Source organism: Onychostoma macrolepis, chromosome 13 (assembly GCF_012432095.1).
Source record: "Onychostoma macrolepis isolate SWU-2019 chromosome 13, ASM1243209v1, whole genome shotgun sequence".
Taxonomy (NCBI): domain Eukaryota; kingdom Metazoa; phylum Chordata; class Actinopteri; order Cypriniformes; family Cyprinidae; genus Onychostoma; species Onychostoma macrolepis.
This window is the reverse complement of record NC_081167.1, coordinates 6,396,017-6,418,944: the sequence shown is the minus strand read 5'-3', so window position 1 is coordinate 6,418,944 and position 22,928 is coordinate 6,396,017. Positions and strand designations below refer to the sequence as shown.

At 37.1% G+C, this 22,928-nt stretch overlaps 1 protein-coding gene across 3 annotated transcripts; it reads left to right on the top strand.

Annotated features, from left to right (window-relative positions):
* Nucleotides 1-567: 567 nt before the first annotated feature.
* Nucleotides 568-22,791, top strand: dlk2 (delta-like 2 homolog (Drosophila)). Of its 3 annotated transcripts, none has more exons than XM_058796914.1 (6): nt 568-708; nt 7,909-7,991; nt 16,221-16,317; nt 16,499-16,629; nt 17,149-17,293; nt 20,352-22,791. In XM_058796914.1, exons 2-6 carry the CDS (start codon nt 7,922-7,924, stop codon nt 21,115-21,117), a joined length of 1,209 nt encoding a protein of 402 aa, XP_058652897.1. In that variant the 5' UTR covers nt 568-708; nt 7,909-7,921; the 3' UTR covers nt 21,118-22,791. The 3 variants fall into 3 exon arrangements, with proteins under 3 accessions (XP_058652897.1, XP_058652895.1, XP_058652896.1); XM_058796912.1 differs by having other exon boundaries at nt 597-729; XM_058796913.1 differs by lacking the exon at nt 568-708 and adding an exon at nt 2,774-3,018.
* The last annotated feature ends 137 nt before the right edge of the window (nt 22,792-22,928 follow it).

The window sequence follows — 22,928 nt, the reverse complement described above, 5'->3', positions numbered from 1 at the left end:
AGATGCCTGTTTTCAAATGCTCCACAGGCCTGATATTGTTGAGATAATCTGCTGAAAACTGATCCTCTCCACACTATCGCCTGCAGAGGAACGTGTGGGCACATCAGCCCCCAACATCAGGAGCCTTGTCTGTCGCTACAGCAACAGCAAAAAGCCTTCCATTACCGCTACAGCATTCGCAAGGGTTTCTGTCAGACGGCGCTTCTCTGATAACAAGACGGCAAAATGCATACAATGCACTCTCAATCAGATGTGTCCATCTGTGAAAATCGGTCTGAAACAACAAGACTTGTCATGCATTGGTGAAATACCAGAAAAGTGGCTGAGGGTTTGAGAAAAACAAACAAACATGTGATGTCTGTACTATATCTTGTACTCGCTCTACCGTGATGGATTGCTCTTTGAGCTGTGTGAGATGGTGGTTTTGAGGGAAGCCTGTCTCTTTAAGAGCCAGTCCTTGGGCAGGTTGGCTTGTTGAGTGGGGAGGTGGAACCTTGTCTGCTTCTACAAACAAGCATTTCTATCAACAAAACGTGTCTCACTAGCAGGCTGATCTTGAGGGTGTGCATATACACGAGACTGAATATTGAAGTCGTGCTTGATTTTCTTTTACGATACTTCCTAATGCTGTATGTGTGATATGTGAGTCCCGTATCATCAGCACCTGAGGTTTGCAACACTCTGCTGGAGGGGCCACCAACAGCTCAGGTGTGTCACATCTATTTGTCAGTAAGTGTCTTTAAGTGTTTAATAGAGTTAAATTGGTATGTGGCATTTAAAATAATGCCACTTGAAAGAGCTGGGTTGGGCAGAAGCTTTTGAACTCTGTAACTTTTTAAAAATGTGTTGGAATTTCTGTAAAAGACTATATCAGATTTTCAGAAATATGCACTGGTCAAGCTCAAGCACTTAAACTTGTGATTTATAATTTGAATATTCACACAATAACAGGGAAGTGTTTGTGTTCACACATCATTTGAGATGGAAATGGGGTAGGAATACAGATTCACTGTTATTCTGTGGTAGATGCTGGTTAAAGGAACCATGTGCCAAATAAGTTTCCATGGAAGCTTCCTGGTAAATAATGGGTTTTTAAGTAGCCTACATATGCCAAGATTTGGGTTGCTTTGAGATTTTTGCATGTATTTTATATGGAAGTGCATTTTGTGCTTCAGTCAGTGTTCATCCAAGTTCAGAAGTCTGTCACTAATTCTTTATTGCTTAAAGACTTTTCAAAGAAGAGTTTCATACAGGCACAAAATCTGGAAGGATGTACATTACACCTTTCTAAAATGAGCTTTTTAATGTGCAACATCTGAGAGGTAAATATGTATGTGTTCCTAGACTGGTAAAATGGAAAGTTTTGGTGAGCCACAATATAAAATGCTGTTTAACTTACACGTGAGCGCACATTCTATGTAAAATAAGTTACTATGTTATTATTTCCATGAAACACTTAAAGCAATAAGCCACATGAGGCTGTGCGTTACAGTGATTAATGTAAAGGGTATTCTTTAGTATGATGCAAAATTTAAAACTATACTTTTAAATAGTTGTAACATTGGCAACAAAAATGTGGTAAAAATACAATTCTGTCATTATTTACTCACCCTCATGACTTTTCCTCCTTCCATGGGATACAAAAAAAAAAAAAAAAGGAATTTTGGCAGACTGATGTTCAAGTCATTATTCACTTCCACTCCAACAAGCTCTTAAATTTCAGACTACAAAACCGGCCAGATTCGAAATGATTGATTAATGGAGTGCTTTTACAATGGGAATGAATTTGGGAAAAGCTTTGAATGGGAAATCTGAGAATAGCATTTCATAATAGCCACAATGATTCAACATCACTGACCCCCAGTTCAAATGGGATGCTGTTGGGAATATTTGGAGAATGAGACTTGAGAGCTGCAGTGAAGGGCATGATCTGATGTTTTATCGTCTCATTCTGGAGAATTACACTATAAATCATCGTTGAGTGAGAAGAAGCTGCATAAAGATTCTTCAGAATTTCTCCTTAACATCAATTAGAAAGAGAAAAATTCTTATCAGAGGAACACAGCTGTCACACCTCAGTTGTTGTCAGACACCTTTGTGTATTTATGTTATTTCAGTAGATATGTGTTAATAGTTAATAGCAGCTCCAATAGAAGAAAACCTAATATTCATCAAAAAGAAAAAAGAAAAACCTAGGAGAATACAAACACTGAATACAATGCAAACATGTAATTAAGTATGTGTTAAATAATACAACTTTATGCATTTAACCTAACTTTAAGTGTCTTTCCTGTTGACTTTGATTAAATATCTGGAAATAACTTTCAGTTAAAGGGGTCATGACATGGATATTTTTTAAATAATTTTAATATGTTCCTTGAAGTTTACTTATAATGTTAATAAAGTTTTTTGCACAAAAAAACAACAACAAATGAATATGTGGGAAAATTATTATTTTCAACCCTCATTCTGACAAAATTCCCTTGATCTTTTGACATATAAGAGGTCATTGTACTATAAAATCATCCTGTAAGTTTCAGAACTCAAAACTTTGTCGTTAGCCTAAAAACAGCTTATATTGAAGGCAGTCTGTCAAAACAACAGCTTTAAGAATGTAGCACTCTATGATGTAATATTGTAGATAAGCACCGCCTCCGCAGAAGAACATCAATGTCCGCTCCTGTTTAGCCACGCCCACCGATTCGCGCATGTAGGGCCCCATTTTAACGACCTAAGCGCATGGTCTAAAGCTCACGGCGCAAGTGAACTCAGGGCGAAACGGTCGGCGCGCCCGGGCGCATGGTCGAAACGGGTTGTCCCTATTCTCTTAATGAGTAATGGGTGTTTTTGGGGGCGTAACGTGCAATAAACCAATCAGAGTCTCATCTCCCATTCCCTTTAAGAGCGAGTTGCGCTCGCGCCATGGCGGATTCGCTATTTAAATGGAGGAATTTTAAGGCACACAGACTGAACGCCTCTCCAGAGAGCAAACGGATCTGCTCATGCGCGAGCAAATAGGTAGGCTAATTCTGATACAGGCAATGATGATCCATTATGACATTTTTATATTTATGTAGCCTACACAATAATATTATTTTACACTGTAATCCTTTAGTTTGTAATATTTGGCATGTTGTGTGCTGCTGCGTGTCCCTGTGTGTAATAAGCAAAGTGAAAGCGCGTTGTGGACCCGCCCAGAGGTGCATTTTCTACTAACTCACTCTTTAAATAACAAAAAAAAAAAAAATATTGCGTCATTGACTTTAGACCAGGTTTGAGTTGGTCTATTTTCAGTTCTTATAAAAACAGAGGCAGTTCATGACCCCTTTAAGGGGCGGGTCCTTTAAGGCTTTTAAGGAATCAGCCACTGTTATGATTGGCTAACATCATTGCATAGGAAACAGTATCAACGCCCCCTCATTATTGCATGTGAGTGTTTTGACAACATAATAAACAAAAAAAGGTCATTTCCAGACAAAGCATTATGAAACTAGTCAGATCTAGTACCGCTTCATCTTTCAACACTTTTCTTTGTGAACTCTCCATGACACTGTGCCTTGTTTACAAAACAACATGCTCAATCCTCTGACAAGACCCGGGATGCAATTAAAATAAACTATCCACTTGTTGCTTACGCTGCAATCCTTCTCATATCGGTGCAAAGATGCGAACGAGCAGTTTAAACCAAACACATCAAAGCGCAAGTTCTTTCACTCCATTTGTCCGAAAGCGAATGCGCATCTGTATACCGTATCCAAAGATGGCGGCAGTGATTGTCATTTCTATTTGCTTCATCAAGACAAGTGTCAGCCGTTGGTGAGAAGACTATTTGTCGATGTCTTGCTCTGGAGACAGTTTGGAGGCATGTTTGTGCCCAGGTGATGTTATCTCGAACCTCAGATCCGAACGAGCGAGCCGTTTTTGGAGCTTGATTAAATAAATGCTTTGTTTATAATGAGGAGGACGTTTTAAGCTATGAAACTTATGTTAAAAGATCAAGGCAAATTTTATTTCTCATGTCATGACCCCTTTAAATGTCACGTTTCATCTTTATTTCTGTTGCTGAAATTCAAAAACTGAACATGCTTCTCCAAAATAATTCATATCTGAATCATCTTGCTTTTTAGCTTCATGTTTAGTGTGAAAGGGCCTACAGTTGTAGGACTGTATGGCTACATTTAAATCTATATCCGTTATAATGAATCGCTGTGTATGATTCATTGAATTTGTGAAAGATGGACCATAAAAAATGATGACAATTTCCCTGGATAATTGCCAATGTGTCAAATGGCATAAAAGGCCCCTGACTGTATTTTTCACATCTGATGTGACACATATTAATTAAACACGGCTGGAAATAGCACCTTCGACAATCACAGAGTGAGCTGCTCGGGAAATAAAGTAATGTTCAAATATAGCCTGCGCGCTTGCTTTCACTGGCAGGTGTCTGCACATGAGACCAGCCAGACAGCATAAGCGATAATTGACATGGCATCCCCAGAATCAAGGACTGTAGATGGAGGCTTCCTATTGTGAGAGCCTCCTCCATGGAAATGGACCTCTTCTCAGCTTTCCCGTTCAAAGCTTTTCCCCAAATTCATTCCCATTAGTGGTTGCAAGAGTGCTCCATTAATCTACAATGGGAACAACAAAACAGAAGCAGCCAGTTGCACCATCTACAGATGGAGAAAACCGAGAAGAATCCAAAATCATCTTGCTATTTCGTCATCTATGAGTGAGATTGATGTCACTGAGGTCATTTGCAAATCATACATTAGAAAATATCTCAATAATTCCTTGCTTGCTATGGTATTTAGTGTAATATATTGCTGTTTGTGCATGTAAACAATCTAAAAAAGTTACATCCATGGCAAAGGAAGTTCATCTTTCTAGTAGAAAACACCACAACAACTGCCGTTATTTCAAATTCAATTAAAGTTTTATTGTCTATCCCCAGAGGGGTAGAAAATTGTCTTTAGACAAAAGGCTCAACACACAAACAATACAAATAATCACTAACACAAATTAACACTGCATACATCACTTTAAAAACACAACTGTAATAATACATAAAAATTCATTTCAAGATCCCATTTAAAATACCAAAGTCTTCTTATTCTTGGCCTTTTTCACCGAAGGCACTTTATACCATCTGCCAGATGGAAGTAACTGAAAAGAGCTATGCAGGGGATAAGACACTAATTCCACACTAACATTAATATTAATATTTTTATTCTAACAGAGGCTTTCCTTTTTAATGCCACAGTATAGAGATCAGTGAGAGGTGTACTTGTCTCTCACCAATGATTTTACTCGCCGCGTTTATAATCCTTAAAAGTCAGTTAAAAGAGAGTTAAACCAGGATACAATATTAAAAGTAAGAACAGATTCAATACAATAAGTGACTTATATACAACTATCAGAATGTCCTTTTCAATGTTAAAACTCCTCAGTTTTCTCAATAAGCCTAAATGTTGATAAGCCTTTTTAAAACATTGTCTGAATGCTTATCAAATGAAAACTGGGAGTCAATCTCTGTGCCTAAATATTTTTAAAAAATCCTACCTGTTCAACTTCCTCTCCGTTAACTAACAAAGGTTTGCAATGTGCTCGTACATTATTAGCCCCACAACACATTTCTTTAGTTTTACTAATATTAAGCTGCAAAGAACTCTCTTCCTTCCAAATTGTAGTAAAATTAACAAAATTGAGGTAGGTATCTAATGACTGAATATCCTTTACACGTCCCACCAGCGCCATATCATCTGCATATCACAGGTTTATTTAGTTTACAGAAATAGAAATTTCCGTGAATTAGTTACACCATCAGGTTACACATTTGCATAATGCCCGCCTACTGGCTGCTTTGGTCCGCCCTTTAAGGACACCCTCATTTGGGTGAATGATTTAGCCGTGACAAGGAGACGTTAGTTTATATGCCATATAATACCGTTTACAGCTGCTCATGAAGTATCAGGAGCTGAAACCCGATTATGGTAAGAGGCGTAACATTTCCGATACACAAGTGATTGACCAATCACAAAAGACTAGGCCATTTGACCAATCAGAGACAGGCTTTAAAGAGTAGGAACGAAACGTTACTGTTTGACGATAAACCACAATAAAAAGTCCCCACAGTTAGTATTATCATTTAATATTTTGCTGCCTCACGCAGCATTGGCTTTGTTTTGGGTGAAAACATGACAGAAAGCACAGTGCAGAAAGAAAATATGAATTAATGAATGAACCGACCGGCTTTTCCATGGCATTTGCTTCTCATCTTCTCTCCGTGTATTGCCTGTTGATGCAGTGTTTTTAAGAGAAGGGCTGCTTTGTTTACAGAGGTTACTGGGGAAACAATTCTATTTCTGCTGTTCCATAAGCGCCACCTGCTGTCAGACAGTGGGTTTACATTCTCATTCAGTCTGCCTGCCATTTCTGTTCAGACCAAATTTTTGTTGTAAATCTTAAGATGGAAAGCAAGCTCATGCTTTCTAAAATCCTCAACACTTTGCATAATGAGATTGCTTCTGTGGACTTGTTGGATGGAGCAGATACAATGCCTATAATCTGTCATTTTGACTCATCCTTTTCCTAAACATTATCATTTTAAATAAGTTTCAACTATGTGACCCTGGACCTCAAAACCAGTTTTAAGTCGCTGGGATATATTTATAGCAATAGCCAAAAATACATTGTATGGGTCAAAATTATCGATTTTTCTTTTATGCCAAAAATCATGTAAAGATCATGTTCCATGAAGAAATTTTGTAAATTTCTTACCGTAAATGTATCAAAACTTAATTTTTGATTAGTAATCTGCATTGCTAAGAATTCATTTGGACAACTTTAAAGGTGATTTTCTCAATATTTAGATTTTTTTTTCACCCTCAAATTCCAGATTTTCAAATATTTGTATCTCAGCCAAATATTGTCAGATCCTAACAAACCATACATCAATGGAAAGCTTATTTATTCAGTCTTCAGATGATCAGACATGCCTCCAAATCTCAATTTCGAAAAATTGACACTTAAGACTGGTTTTGTCGTCCAGGGTCACATATGGTCATTTTAATGTTATTGTTTCCAGGTTTATTCAAACAATATGTGCATAGTAATGCTAATTTTATTTGTTAACAATACTGTGATTTAATATTGAAAACTGTGATCATTTAGGTCACTATAATCATGATATGAAATTTTCATACCGTTTCATCAGATCTCATCTATTACAGAGACGGGAACTAAATCGTGCGTTTCAAGCATTTAAGCAGAGGGTGAAAAGACGTGCTGCTGCCTGCAATGTACAGCATGTGTTGTGTTTTGTTTTTTTCTTTAAATAATGTAAATATATTCTACCAGAGCCCAAAAATAAAGTTATGGTCTTGTAAATGAGCATTATATGGGAATATTAAACCGTATTGCTTAAGGAGGTGTGGAACAGAGTGCAGGTTAGACACAAGAGCAACAAACAGGCACAACATAACACTTTTTCTCTGTCAGCGCTTGGCTCAGCAAAGTTGCAAGATGTGTAAATAGACAAACAAGGCAGTGAAGGAGTGATGCGGTCTTGTAAATGTCCACCATGAAAGATTCACAGTGCTTTTAATTATTAAGTATTAAGTTGAATTATTAAGCGTGTCTGTTGGCTGGTCCATGGTCAGGTGTTGCTCTGTTAGGTGTTTGGAAGAGTGAAAGTGCTCAGAGATCTTCATCCTGGGCTGTTGTGACTCGTGTTGGAGGCTACGCAAGCATGCCTTGTTTTTAGTGTGTCATTTCCTGCTTTATACTTATATTCAGTAGGTATATTCATAATATATGTCAACAGAAAACTGTCCAAAAATTTGTGATTAAATGAATGAGTGATAATTTCATGAATGTTAACGTGTTAATGTCTCATTGTTTCAGATTGCCCTGCACCATGAAACTCACTGTAGTTCTGCTGCTCTGTGGCTGCTGTATGCTCTTTCAACACAACTGTGAAGCCCAAGGTATATATATTTCATACACTGTTAATTTTTTTATTTTTACTGTGTATTCTTGAGTGGTGGTTGCTGCACATTCATTTAATTTTTTATACAGTAATTCAATATACATACAACTTCAGAATTCCCATATCTGAAATATAATTACAATGCAAATAATTAATTTGCAGTCATTTAACTCTATTATGTATGCTTACTACATATTGATATTGACATCAGCCATCAGTAAACCACTATCTTAGAAAGTCACAATGTGCTGCTTGTTTGTTTGTCAAGTCAAGCCAAATTGATTAGTACAGAACTTTCACAATACACCATGATTTTCTGTAAAACAGCTTAAAAACAGTATGTGAATGTTTCTAACATCTTAATATTTTCATGCCTTGTACGTGCATTTTGCAGATTACAGCTGGGTGATAATATAGTTTACATTTTGCAATGATATATACAATCACAGAGCCAAGATTTGTTATATAAGCCTATTGCTTTATGTTAGTGTATTATATGTATATATCCAACATGCAGTATTTACAAAAGATAATGTTGGAGCAAGTTAATTATACGAATTGGCCATACAGGCTGTTAATTTCCTCAAACAGTTTCTGCCAACTGTGCTGCAACAGGATCCTGGTGAGCAGATTACATAAAACTCAGCGTCAGAGACCTTTGATGGTTCCGTTGCGGCTGATCCGTCTCTTGAGTATTCAGCTGTGAAATTCCTGTCTGCTTAGAGAATGTGACAAATCTGCGTCTCAGTTGTTGGGCGCAAGAGTTTGTGTCTTACACGCGTGCTGGGGGCAAAGGTCAATGCCCAAAGTCCTTCTTCTGTGCATCTAAGCAAGTCAGAAGAAATGTCAGTTGTGCCTGTTGACCTGCAGTTGAAGATGGGGGGGAAAACTTGATCAGTGCATGTCTGCAAAGATGGATTATAGTGCAGGTCAGTGGGGCCAGTATCTCCTGGAAGGGGCTTCCAGCTGAGAGGCTCAAACCTGGAAACAAGCCACTGCAATGCAAAATTGATACAGACAGACGGACAGCGCTTGAGTCTGTGCCAGTGACTATTGCCACAACGTGAAATCAGAAATCAGAAATCATATCAGTCGCTGGCCGTTCCTCAACACTATCACTGCCTGCTGAACATTTTAAAGCTGCTTTGATGTTTTATACTAGTCATGGTACATTGGTACATTGAATAGTTCTGTCAAATATAAGGATAAAAGATAAAATATAAATATTAGATGAAAAACTAAATGAAAATTATAAATGTGGTTTTTTTTGGCAACTTAAAGCAAGTTAAAGAACCAAAATAACTTACTGGAAAAAAATAAAATAAATAAACCTTAAATAGTAATATTTACTAAAACTAATAAAAACTACTAAATCTTACTGGAAATTAAACAAAACAATGCAAAAGAGAAAATATAAAAAGAAAAGCTAATTCAAAATATGTAAACTATAATAATATATTTAAATATAAATATATGTATATGTGAACCTGGACCACAAAACCAGTCATAAGGGTAAAGTGTTCGAAATTGAGATTTATGTCATCTGAAAGCTGAATAAATATACTTTCCATTGATGTATGGTTTGTTATGATTGGGCAATATTTGGCCGAGATGCAACTATTTGAAAATCTGAGGGTGCAAAAAAATCTAAATATTGAGAAAATCAAAAATTAAGTTTTGATATATTTACAGTAGGAAATTTACAAAATATTTTCATGGAACGTTTTCTTTACTTAATGTCCTAATGATTTTTGGCATAAAAGAAAATTTATAATTTTGACCCATACAATGTATTTATTGTTGGCTATTGCTACAAATATACCCCAGTGACCTTAAGACTGGTTTTGTGCTCCAGGGTCACACATATATAGGTGTTATATATAAAATTGTATTGCTTTGTGCACATTTTACGACACTTTCAAAGTGACATGTCCAGTGAATGGTATTAAAGTGTGTTTAGTTTTGTCAGAAACAGGCAAATGCGAATCTGGCAACGTTTTATTGAGTTAGTAGTTGTATGTATCGCATGTACAGGAAAAAAATAACAGGAAATAATGTACAGTACACTAAACCCAAAACAGATGGTGTTAACAAAAGCTAAAGTGAGATAAAAATGCATTCTGTGCATGTAATGCTGTACCAGGTGAGCTACTGAGCAAGTTTACTATGTGAGAAAAGCAATACATATGGAGCCGATTGTATGACACAAACATCAAAATGTATTAGTTTACATATCATACACTACAGTAATACTGTTTGGAGGTCATAACATAGTATTGTGGAAGGAACCATGTAAAATTAAGTCTTCATTAACTGATAATTTGCCCTGTAAACAAAATTTGTGTGAAAAGGAATAAAAGTTGTTGGTGTTTTACTGCCACTATTGTTCATTTTAACTGGGAACTACATACTGAATTGTATGTAGAGTTAATACATTTTTTGAAGTTTTGAAAAATATACTGTAGGTAGAGGCATGTTTTTCCAATGAGCCTATAGTTACAGCCAACCCTAGTGCTCTGGAGCCTCACTGGATCATAATCCGTCCTCGCTTGTCTGTCCTGGCAAAATGTTTTTCTAGCAGTGCAAATGGCTGAGTGGATATTGAGGCTGAATGATCCTTTGCTTCGCATGGATCTAGTTACTTCTTCCTCAGCTCCTTCAGACGCTGTCCGTCCGGCCGGCCTTCTATTACACTCCACCTGCTCCCCAGTGAGATCTTAGAAACACATGCATGCGCTTGGGGAGTGTATGTGGCCCGTCTGGGGTTAAAACCGAAGGGAAACCCACACCTGCATGTTTCACTGGCACCATGGCGCTGAGCTTGGCCACGGGGGTTCTGGAGAGGGAATATAGGGTTTCATGGTAGGAATAAATTTAGATCACTCTGGTTTTCACATGCAGTGAGCCCACGCTCTGTGGTGTCTGGTTGAGGACCCCCATGAGGTGAACCACAAAGGCTGGAGGATGGAGACAGTCACACCTGTTGCACTGCCATCATAAACTCAACCCCAGGAAACACAGCCACTGTTAACAATTGAAATGTTCACTATGGCGGATCACGCATGCTTCTTCAGCATAAATCAATGCCCATTGAACCAGAACATGACAGATCAAATCAACAGGTGTCTGCGTGAATCTCATGAAACCTTTTAGGAACATGCAAAGGGCTGCGTTTCCCAAAAGCACCGTAAGCATAAGTTGATCATAGCTCCATTCGTGGCAAAGGGTCTACGATCAACTTAGGCTTACGATGCTTTTGGGAAACACAGCCCAGGTCATATTTCATCAAAAGGACAATTTGGATCATATAAGTTTTGCATTGTGACATTATTTTCATGACAATAAGCACATTACCCCAAATTCTGGTCATGCAAATAAAGTGTTTTGTTTTGTTTTTATTTGCTGTATTTAAAAAAAAAAATACATTATATTATTTATTGTATATTACAGCAGTATTTGTTAAACTAGTATTTGTTATTATTGTATGTCTGTAATAATATTATTGTGTATATATAAAATATTATTGTATTTCTGTAATAATAATCTAATTAAATAAATAACAAAAACCATTAACAGTCAAACATTTACTAACATTTAAACATTCTGTCCATTTAGAATATTCATTACTTATTTATTCTTTCATTTCTTTTATCCAAAGTGACCTACAAATGAGGGAAATCACACGCATTTTGTCAACAGTATTCATAGTATAGCACTATACCAGGTTTATTAGAAAGCTAGATTTAGATGAATGTTAAAGTAGAGGAGAAATGCAGAAAACATCAAAGGGTCATGAGAAGGAGGTAAAAATGTGCTGTCAAGAAAATAATTTCACAATGCCAAACATATTTAACGGTCCTAAAAATGATTCATTTTCTTTCATTTTTTAACTTTATCAGTAACAGATTTACTTCCACTGTTTTCTCACCAAACGATCTCAAAATGTTTTGTAGGTTTACCATTACAAAAATAGCAAAACAAAGAACCTTGATTCCGCTCATCTGAATTACTCCAGTATGTTCCAATTATGCATGCATTTCATTTGCAAAATTCAATTCTTAACCTAATGTCAATGCTAAAAATCCCAAAGAGCCGCACATCTAAAAAGTTATTTTAAGTGAGACTTTGATCAATTTTCTCCTACTATTTGTTGGTTTTGGTTCCATACTGATATCTATCCGCTTCTTATGGAAGCTCGTTTCCGCCACTGAATAAAAAAAAAAAAAAGAAAAAAAAAGGTTATTGCGACTTTTTATCTCACAATTCTGACTTTTTTTCACAGAATTGTGAGATATAAACTTGCAATTGCGAGTTAAAGTCCAATATTGAGGGGGGGACTGATATGTTCTCAGAATTGCGAGTTTGTATCACGCAATTATGAGAAAAAAAGTCAGAATTGTGAGTTTTTTTTTAAAATTATTATTCAGTGGCAGAAACGGGCTTCTATAGCTTCTGATATGTGTGTCTCTCTTTTTTTTTATGGTTCGTTAAAAAGAAATCTGATTTTCTAATGAGACATTCTGGGAAATCTCTTCTTGATATTCTGTTTGTTTATTGCCTGAGTTCACTTGGAGTACAGCTGTACTTATAATGCGTGTGTGACAGTGATGCAACATTTTGCCACAATGTACTACTACTTATTGGAAAAAGAAATTTAGAAAACAACTGAGCTACTGCCACGATAGTGAATAATGTAATAAAGTTAGCAGCATGGCTTCTTTTAGTTGAAAATATTGTCAGTTTTTTTTGCTAGGCTATATATTATACATTTTGTTTTTTTGCTTATTTTTAACAAATTTGAATCATACAAAAACAACTTGAACTGAATCATGGCCCATTTTCAGATATCTTGCTGTATCATATTATCTTGAAACCATTGTGATCGCAAATATTTACACATGCTACAGAATTAAGCCTGGAGGCTTTTCTAGAATAGACTCCTCCAGTTTGTACAAGAGGTTATTTGCACCACATCGGTCTATCAGCACTCTAAGATCTTCTGTTTGCTGTCACACCCGGACTCATTCTCTCTTTAAAACTCTATAGTGTTTACTGCGTATGAAGTATTCGCTGTCTCCAACCTGGATTTAAACAACTCCCAGTCTTTGTCATCCAAAGCATGCTTTGAACTTGCAGTAAATGCAGAGCAAATAGACAACAGGAAGGAAAGAAAATAAGAAAATTGCTTTGTGTATTGCGTGTATATTGAATTATGCAAATGTTTTACTTTGCATATTGCATATGTTGCATATCTTCCAATTCTAGATCATTAGATTACCATTCTTCACTTGATCCCTTGCGCACGAGCTGGAGAAATCCCACTCCATAGAAAAATGTGTAGCCAATTACAGATCCACTAAAAAGTTCTTTCAGTATAATTGGTTTTTAATATCATGAGTGTTTGGCCATAAGATACACTGTATGGACAAAAATATTGTGATTAACTATTAATTTCCGGTGTTTCAGTCAGCCACGAAGAGGAATACCACAAAGTCAGAATCTGCTGATTCCATATCTCCAAACTTCCACTGGCATTAATATCAGCACGAAAACTGTGCGGCGGGAGCTAATGGAATGTGCTTCCATTGCCAAACAGCTGTGTATGACTTCACCATTTTCACAAATTCATGTGTTTGTAGTTTACACCGAGATGATAACAGTGTTGTTTTCAAACACGTCCACTTTGAAACCAGTTTTCGAAAGTTTGTATTTTCAGGCCCCCAAAACGCCATTGTTGTGTAAATGAACGGCCAAAAGAACGTTTTCTGTTTTTTTTTGTTTTTTGAAATGGTGTCGTGTAAACCCCCTAAAGTAAGAACAAACTCTGCCTTGCAAAAAAATTAAACTTGTAATTTGTCTGTGCGCCAGACAAAATAACACGCATCTTATTCAATCTTCACTGCTGGTAAAATCTTAATTTAAACATAAGAAATTTCCGAAAAACATAAAATTTGTCTGCAATATATAATATTGTAATTTTTAAACGTAGTCCAGAAATTAGTCAAAGCATTTCCAATAATTCTCAGAAACTTAGCTAAGGTTCTAGAAATGTTCTCTCAAAGTTAACGAACATTAATGTTAATAATTATGTTATGAATGTTGAGAATGTTCATTTAAAGTTATATCACAAAAATATTTATTTATAATCATTCATGGTACACTTTTTTTTTTTTTTTTTTAAATGTTTAATTTTTTTTTAATCTGAAACGTTTTTGTTGGATGTTCGTCTTAACCTTTAAAAAAAATGATACTACTTGTTTGCAACAAAATGATAAAACGGAATGTTCCCTTAACGTTCATATAACCATTGAAAACATTTTTAAAACATTCCGAAATAATGTTTTCATGTCGAACATCACCAAAAACATTCTTAGAACATATTTTTGTTGGCTGTGAACATGGTCAATGTCACAAATTTGCTTAAATTTGATTAGTGACCTAGAAATAGGTCACCAGGTTTAAATAATAATAAATTTAATTAATAAAAAAATAGCTTTTGGACCCCACTGTGTATGTAAATTACATTTGAGCAAGAGGGAGAATATTTCCATTCACGTCTTATTGAGCTGTACAACAAGAATCATTACGAGAACAGATTCTCTTGGTTTTAAATGTTAAACTAATCCTTCAGCTGTTTATGTTTAAGAGATTACGCTTCATGTTGTTGTTTGGGCTGCTGTTTGTTATCAGTTTGTACTTTTCAGCTGTTGCATTGATAGCGTAGGAAAGCCAGGCTTGCATTGTTCGAAGCTCTGCGTTTCCAGGAATACAGGTCTTACACTTGGCCAGATTACATGGAAAATGCTTCCCATTCCAGCGCCACTGAATGAATATGAGCTTACACACGTATTGTGTCTCACATACCAGCCTTTATCCAGAATAGGCATGCGATTTAAGTGAGCATGTCAGATGGGGGGGTAAGTGTACCCCCTCTAGTAAGTGTACATGTGATTGGCATATTGATAATTATTCGCAACTTCCTGGCTATAAGGAATAATTTAGTACATTTAGTGGAAACGCAGACGGGACGCGTGATGTAAGCGGCTGGCTGTGAGCGGCGGGTTTGGAAGCATGTAGGGGTTGGGCCCTGGGCGATGGTGAATTCTTGTGATGTTCGGGCAAAGCTCATACGGGCGGAGACATGAGCACATTCCTCTCCTCCCACCGCACACGCTCCCCTCGTGCCCATCACCACAGACACACGCGCTTCCTGGCCGTCCCCCAACACACACACATACACACCCTGCTCTAACATCCAAAACCCAATACTGGATAAGCACGGCCAAGAATGCTAAATCACTCAGTCGGGATGGTGATGATGGAGATCGGGGTGAATCACTTCCTGTAACCCATCAAAAAATCTACATGTACTTTTATATGAAAAGTTTTAAGGATGGAAAAAGAACACGCATACACTTTCCACTCTCCCGGTCAGAGAAACAACAACAGTTTCTCTCTAAAATAAATTACATTTGAAGTAATTTTTTTATATATATATATGTGTGTGTGTGTGTTTTCTTCTTTTTTACCTTTTTTGTCCTCATTACTCTCAATAATGAATGTAATTAGATTAACATTAATGTTTTACTGTATTGCTGTTAAAATAACTTTAATTATGCCATAATGTACTTTAAATTTTCACCCTGTCAGACTGACCAAGATGGAGTGCTCATAGTAAAGCACATGAAAAATGAAAGGGGCAGTTTACCGAAAAATTATCTATTTACTCGCCCTCATGCTATTCCAAATCTGTAGGCGTTTCTTTCTTTTGCTGAGCTCAAAAAGATAATTTGAAGAATATTGGTAACTAAAGAGTTTCTGGTAGCCATTGACATTTTTCAAATTATCATCTTTTGTGTTCAACGGATGAAATAAATTCATAGAGGTTTGAAAAACATGAGGGTTCGTAAATAACGACAAATTTTCAATTGTCAAAATAAATTGGCTTTCCTTCAGGCAAGATCAACACGTATGCGCATCTTAGTATGCACTAGCTGTTGTTTACCACACTCGACATGCTACATAAGCTGTTGAAAAGTGACACTGATCGCACATGCCTTCTACAAGTGACAAACTCTCACAGACAAGCTAGAGCTTGTTATGTGATCTGAAGGACTTGCTTGCTTAATTTGAAGAGGAATTATCATTGAGGATTGCTGTTATGCAGTAACTTATATACCAAAAATATATACCAAACTCTATATTAAATGTACCCTTCTCTTCACAGTTTCATTTTCCTCAGTAGAAACATCTCCAACACCCTCGGCCAATAACTGCACGTGTGAACTCGGCCATGGAAAGTGTGCTGAAAACGGTGACTGCAGGTGAGTGGGTTCATGAGAGTGAAATATGGGCTTGTGTGACTTTAAGGCGTCGTATTGGTGAAATATATCTGTCCTGAGCAAGCCTGTTCACGCTCACTACTATTGCAGAAGAGAACTGTAAACAGATTAACAATACAATGAACATGGCATGTAGGGGTTAACTCTTGCCTCCGTGTGGCAGGTGTGATCCGGGATGGGGTGGACCGCGGTGTGAAGACTGTGTGCGAATGCCCGGATGTGTCCATGGCACCTGCCATCAGCCCTGGCAGTGCACATGCATGGACGGGTGGGCGGGCCGATTCTGTGATAAAGGTGATTCATTTTTATAGATTAACCTGACAGCACTGATTATTCTGATAAAAGAAATCCAATATGATTTCCGTGTATTTAAACACATATCCAAGAAATAAATGACAGGGGCATGAAAATGGCTGATTATGTGACGCAAACATTAAAATGTATTTGTTTACACACAACACACTGGGAAAAGTGTTTTGAGGTCATGACAAATTATTATTTTATTCATTGACAATTTGCCCTGTAATCATAATTTGTGTGAAAAGGAAAAGTGTCGGTGTTTTACTGCCACTAGTGTTCATTTCACCTGGAAACTGCAGTGAAATGTATGGAAAGGTAAATTTTTCAGAAATGTAGCTGGAGTCACGTATTTACAATGAGTTTTCATATTTCTGTTTAACTATAATTTAATTATAATATATATATATATTTAATAAAATTTTAGATTCTGCAACAAAGGTGATTCATTATTCATGACCTTAAGTAGCAAACGCTTTAATAGATTGACATAACAGCGCTGACTTGTTTCCGCAGATATTTACGTGTGCTTCAGAGAGCAGCCGTGTTGGAATGGGGCTACTTGCGTCTTGAATGACTCTGGGGATTATAGCTGCTTATGTCCTGAAGGCTTTCATGGGCGGGACTGTGAACTGAAAACAGGGCCTTGCCAAAAAACTAAGTAAGTGTTTTTTTTCTTTTCTTTTGTAATGTAAATGCGTGTTTTTGTGTGTTTAAATGTACGCACCTGCCTAACATCACAAAGCTGCGGAAGAACAGAGCGAGCCATTTTTATTAGGACCTTCTGATTAGTACTGAACTGTTTTATGTAAGATCAGTGAATAGTGGTTTGTTCATGATTTGACCTCTTTAAGTAAACATTTTGTTAAGCTGTGATCCTTAATCTATTAGCACACAAGCCCAGGCGCACTGGCACAGGCAGCACAACAGCCTGGTCAATTTGCAGCCTCCAGAGTGCAATCATGTAATTCAATGGGCTCATTACTGGCCCTGTAAGAGACTGCTAATACTGACACGCTGCAGCTCGGCCCCCGCTGCTCTTCCCATGAAGACCAAAACAAACTGACGGAGAGGTTTCCAGGGAAACGATGCTGCAGGACTGGACCAGTTGCAGCACAGTTTTAGAGACGAAAAATTATTACTTGAAATATTACCATATATGGTTTAGCCTGTGAACATGAATGATGTAATGGGGATGTGTTTTTCACATGTCAAAAGTTTAATATGCAGATACAACTAAGTAAATAAGCCATTCACAGGGCTGGGGTGTATTCCAGAAAGCATGGTTAACTTACCGTCAGATAAACCCTGAACTTTCGGTTGATTAACCCCAAACCTTGCTTACTCGAGGTATGTGGTTCCAAAAACACGTCCGGGAGTAAATTCATTCAACTCCGAGTATGTTCCTGGTTAAGACTCAAGACATTCTCAACAGAGCGACGAATCGACGAGTCACTATGGAAACGGACGCTAAGAATAAGCACGCCATAATGCTTCTTTCTTCTTCTTCTGTTCAAAGGTCATGTTGGCCTTATGCTTAGTGCATATCGCCACCTAATTGATGGTTTTGCAATCATTTTTATTTTTTTTCCGTTTGATCTTTAATCCTTGAGAATAAGAATTATATTGTTTGTTTGATGCTAATTATATATTAAGTCATATCAGATATGTATTTTTATTATAGAAATACATTATAGAAAATGCCGATCCATGTGTGAGATGATAATATAAAATGTAATATATATATATATATATATATATATATATAGGCTAATATAATAAATTAAACATTGCCTTGTCATAATAGTGTTTTATAATTTATACAGATAACTGTTATATATGCCAATAAAATATAATAACCATATTAGAGCAATATATAGGCAAACCTTATTTATTACTTATATTAGCGCTTTATCATTAAAATAGCATATATATATATATATATATATATATATATATATATATAGTAGGCTATATACATAACTGTATTGTAATAATATATAATATTATCTGTCATGCTCTGATAGCGCTGAAGTGAACTAACCCTGGAACATAACCTGCTCCGGAGCAGGTTATCTTCAGAGAGCAAGTTGCTATGGTTACTTACATACCCTGAAAGTAACCTCCGATTTTGGAACCGAAAGCTGAGGTTATCCGCTCACTTATCCTCAAACATACCCAGGTATATCACATAACCTGCTTTCTGGAATACACCCCTGGTTCCCCTCAAAAGTGTAAATCTTGTGACATATCAACACCGACTCAGCCAATGGCATTAGATTAGGGCAGAACTTTCCGTGTGTCCAACCAATGGCAATAGAACAGGAGGAAGAAATATTTAGAGAAAAGAAATTGCATTTACATCACTCAGCAGTCTATTGCCAAACGATGTTCAGATTTCAACTGAAAATATCTAAAAATACATTAAAGGCAAAGACATGTAACACAGTTCTTTCAGATGGTGTTTACACAGGCATATTAGCAATAATTTGTTGCTCAGTGAGTCTTTTTAATTTCGTAACCACTCCTATTGATTCAGTACTTTTCATTTACTAAAAATGCCTCATAATTTATATTTGTATTATGTATTTGGCAGCAGGGACTTAAGTCCAAAGATACTTCAGTTCTGATGTATATGCTTATCCGAATGCATAGCATTTGAAAGTATACTCCTTTTGATAATGTGCCCAAACACAGGCGGTTGAAATATAAGCACTACAAAGTTTCATGTTTTATGCATGCTGAGCATACAGAGTATACTAGAAAAATTGACTTGTACGCGTACAGTGTGTGTATACTATGCTGATGATTAAATTTGTGTCATACTCACTGCATGCACACCCTAGTGTATGCATAAAAACCTAAGTATACTTTGGGCTTTACATTGCATTCAAGATATTCAATCAATCAATCAATCAATTCATGGATTGCCTGGGAATTGAACTCATGTCAACAGTGCTGCCCGCAAAGGAAGGTTCATTTGTTCATTAATCTGACTACTCTTGTTCCGAGTCCAAAGTATACTTCAGTTTTGATGCAAATGACAGTGCATGTGCACAGCCGAACACACAGCCTTTCAAAGTAGACTCCATTTAACAGCACGCAATAATCTCAGCTGAACACCTCTGGTGTGACTTTAAATGCAGACCTTGAGCCAAAAACTCATCAACAAACACCAATGACTTGTACATATGGGTACAGTCATTTTCGACACTTCCAAAACTGTTGCAACAGAGATTTTTTTTAAATACATGAATTGTTTCCATCTTTGTTGTCGCAGTTTTGGAAGTGCCTTTTTCTGTTCTAAAGAAGGGGTGTCCCAATACTTTTGTCCATATTGTGTATGCACATTGGTGTTTGTTGAGAAGTTTTTGGCTCAAGGTCTGCATTTAAAGTCACACCAGAGGTGTTCAGCTTGGATTAGGACTTGGCTTTCTGCAGACCAGTCAAGTTCTTCCACACTGACTCAATTAATCATTTCTTTATTAACCTTGCCTTATACACAGAGGCATTGTCATGTTAGAATAGAAAAGGGTCCTGTCCAAACTGTTGCTATAAAATTGGAAGCACACAATTCCCTAGAATATCATTATATGCATAAACATTAAGATTTGTACTCATGGAAATTACTAAAGTAGTCAAACCTGTTCATTAGAAGGGGGTGACCCAATACTTTTGGCAATATGGTGTATTTTCAATTCGTACATCTATTGCTGCAGGTCCCCCTGCAAGAATGGCGGTCTCTGTGAGGATCTGGGTGGTTACGCTCCAGAACTGTCTTGTCGATGCCTGGCTGGCTTCACGGGGCCCCGCTGCGAGACTAACATGGACGACTGCCTGATGCGCCCCTGTGCCAACGGCGCCACCTGTTTGGATGGCGTGAACCGTTTTTCCTGCCTGTGCCCTGCGGGTTTCACCGGCCGTTTCTGCACCATCAACCTGGACGACTGCGTCAGCCAGCCCTGCCTCAACGGAGGACGCTGTATAGACCGGGTCTCCACCTTCCAGTGCTTCTGCTCCCCAGGGTTCACTGGAAGAACTTGCGAGGTCCCCGTCTGGGAGTCAGGACCTCAAGCGGTGTCTCCGTTCAGGGGCGAAGGGGACAGAGTTACGCTGAGCAAACCTGCCCCAGTCAATCGCTCCCACGGGACCACTCCTAGCGGGGATGAAAGACGCTCGTTCAAAATCTCAATGGTGACTCAGCATGGGGCGGAAGGGCTGTCAGAGCTGCAGCTCATCATCCTGCTGGTGCTGGGGGGCATGACTTTGGCTGTGGTGGCGTTAACAGCTGGTCTGGTGCTGCACGGACATTGCCAGGACCGATTGGCTCGCTGTCAGTGCAGACCGGCCCCCGCTCACCATCGCCCATTCCACCGATGCCGGACAAACTCTGTGCCCGCGCAACAGGAATGCAAGATCAGCTTCCTCCAGTCTCCGGCTCCAGCTGAGCTCGAGAAGAAGAGGCTGAACACCGACATCGTTTAGCCACAGAGATCATGTAGCTGCTCTTGTTGAAGTAAAAGGCCTCTTCTGACCTCTCAAAAGATAAAGACGGAACTCATGAATCTGAGAGTTGGTCGCTGGAAGCAGGTGGTCATTATCCAGAGCGATTACACAGAAATAAAGAACCAATTAGTCGTTTTATTTTATTAAAGATGCCACAAGTGAGGCATGTACTGCTGAGGGAACATTAGGTCAGAGTCAACATGAACTCAATAATGCTCGTACCTGGTCTTGGAACTTTATTCCAAAGATAAGAAATGCTTGTATTTACTCTGCCTCTGAAAAACATTTTGCTCTCACCAAGCAATATTTTTGATGGAAACCCTGAACCGTGGAGTGTCTTAGTGCCCTCCCCTAATTTTATTATTATTATTTTTTTTTTAATATGAAATAACCTTTTTTTCCCTCAATAAAGGCAACATATGAGAGAAATGCTTGCTAGCTAACAGTAAACATGCAATCAAACATGTACTAACAATGAAAAATTCTTCAAAAGCATTTATTATTGTTCATTTCAACATTAGTAATTTAATTCAAAAGTGTCTGTTAATATTATTTAATAGGCCTAAGCTAACCTGAACTATATACTAACAACAGCTAAGATTAATAAATAATGTAAAAATGTATTGCTCATTGATAGTAACGTTTAGTAAATACATTAACTATTGTTAACTAATGGGGTCTTACTGTAAGGTTTTACGAAAAAATTAACAAAAATAATTAAATCAAGAGAATTATTTTAGAGGAAATAGACTTGAGTTTCAGGGCTTTCCTAATTTTCATTTAGAGAGCACTTTTCAATATCCAGTCAGTTAAAAATGGATAAATTTAATCACACCTTACCCTTTTTCTCATTTTAATATACTGTATCACCTGGGAATACAGTATGTCACATTATGAAGGTAAGGTGGGTTGCAGATGCTGTTTCATATTGACTTCAAGGTACACACAGCCTGGGAGTAAACAGTAGCACTAATGGGCTGCATGTAAAATAAAGGGAAGCACTGAACCACCCAAATATATCAAAACTTCCATCGTGTGTTACATTAGTACTGTATGTATATAATCAAGCCATACTACTAAAAGTGCTTTTAATTTCAGGTTTGTGTGTAGCCATTTTCACCAAGTGTTCAAACTGTAAAATATTTAAATGTAAGTGAGTGTATGCCAAGTAAGTTTTATTCTTTGAGTATTTGCTTTATTATTATTATTTTTTTTTTAAATGACAATGTAATGTTCCCTTTAACATTGTAGTGATGTTCTTTTAAGCAGTATAGTAATATAAATTTCATGGGAACGATTTTTGTGATACATTAACTACAGTATTCTTAAGTGTAAATATAATTTATTTATGTAATTTATTGGTGAAATGTATATTTGTTTTTTTTAATGTAATATGTATTTTTATACAGATCTGTGTGTATTAAAGTTTTTAACTGTGTAATAGCTGCAAGGCCATGTCTAAATCACTAAACAATGTCTTTCTTTGTATTGCAGTTGCCATGATTAAATTAACTTTTCTATGCAACCCTTTTAGCCCTAAATCTGACTATCACATAATGCCTGACTGACACAATTTTGAGCCGAACAAAACATTTTTGCTTTGTATTGTGACTTTAATTAAGCTACTTTATCTGAGCGCTTTAAATGCTTTAGTAAAAAGACATCAAGTGACCCCTAGTGGACAAGTCAAAACAATGACAGTATGTGGATCTCAACCCTTTCTCTGGATACTCCCCACAGTGTGATATTTATGCACATTTTATCATTTAATTACAGTATATTACCCAGTG

Bases quoted from the DNA above. Each gene is read 5' to 3' on its own strand.
- dlk2 (XM_058796914.1), top strand. From the start codon at position 7,922: ATGAAACTCACTGTAGTTCTGCTGCTCTGTGGCTGCTGTATGCTCTTT. The intron at 16,630-17,148 runs GTGATTCATTTT...TTGTTTCCGCAG, and splicing joins GGGCCGATTCTGTGATAAAG to ATATTTACGTGTGCTTCAGA. The intron at 17,294-20,351 runs GTAAGTGTTTTT...CTATTGCTGCAG, and splicing joins GGGCCTTGCCAAAAAACTAA to GTCCCCCTGCAAGAATGGCG.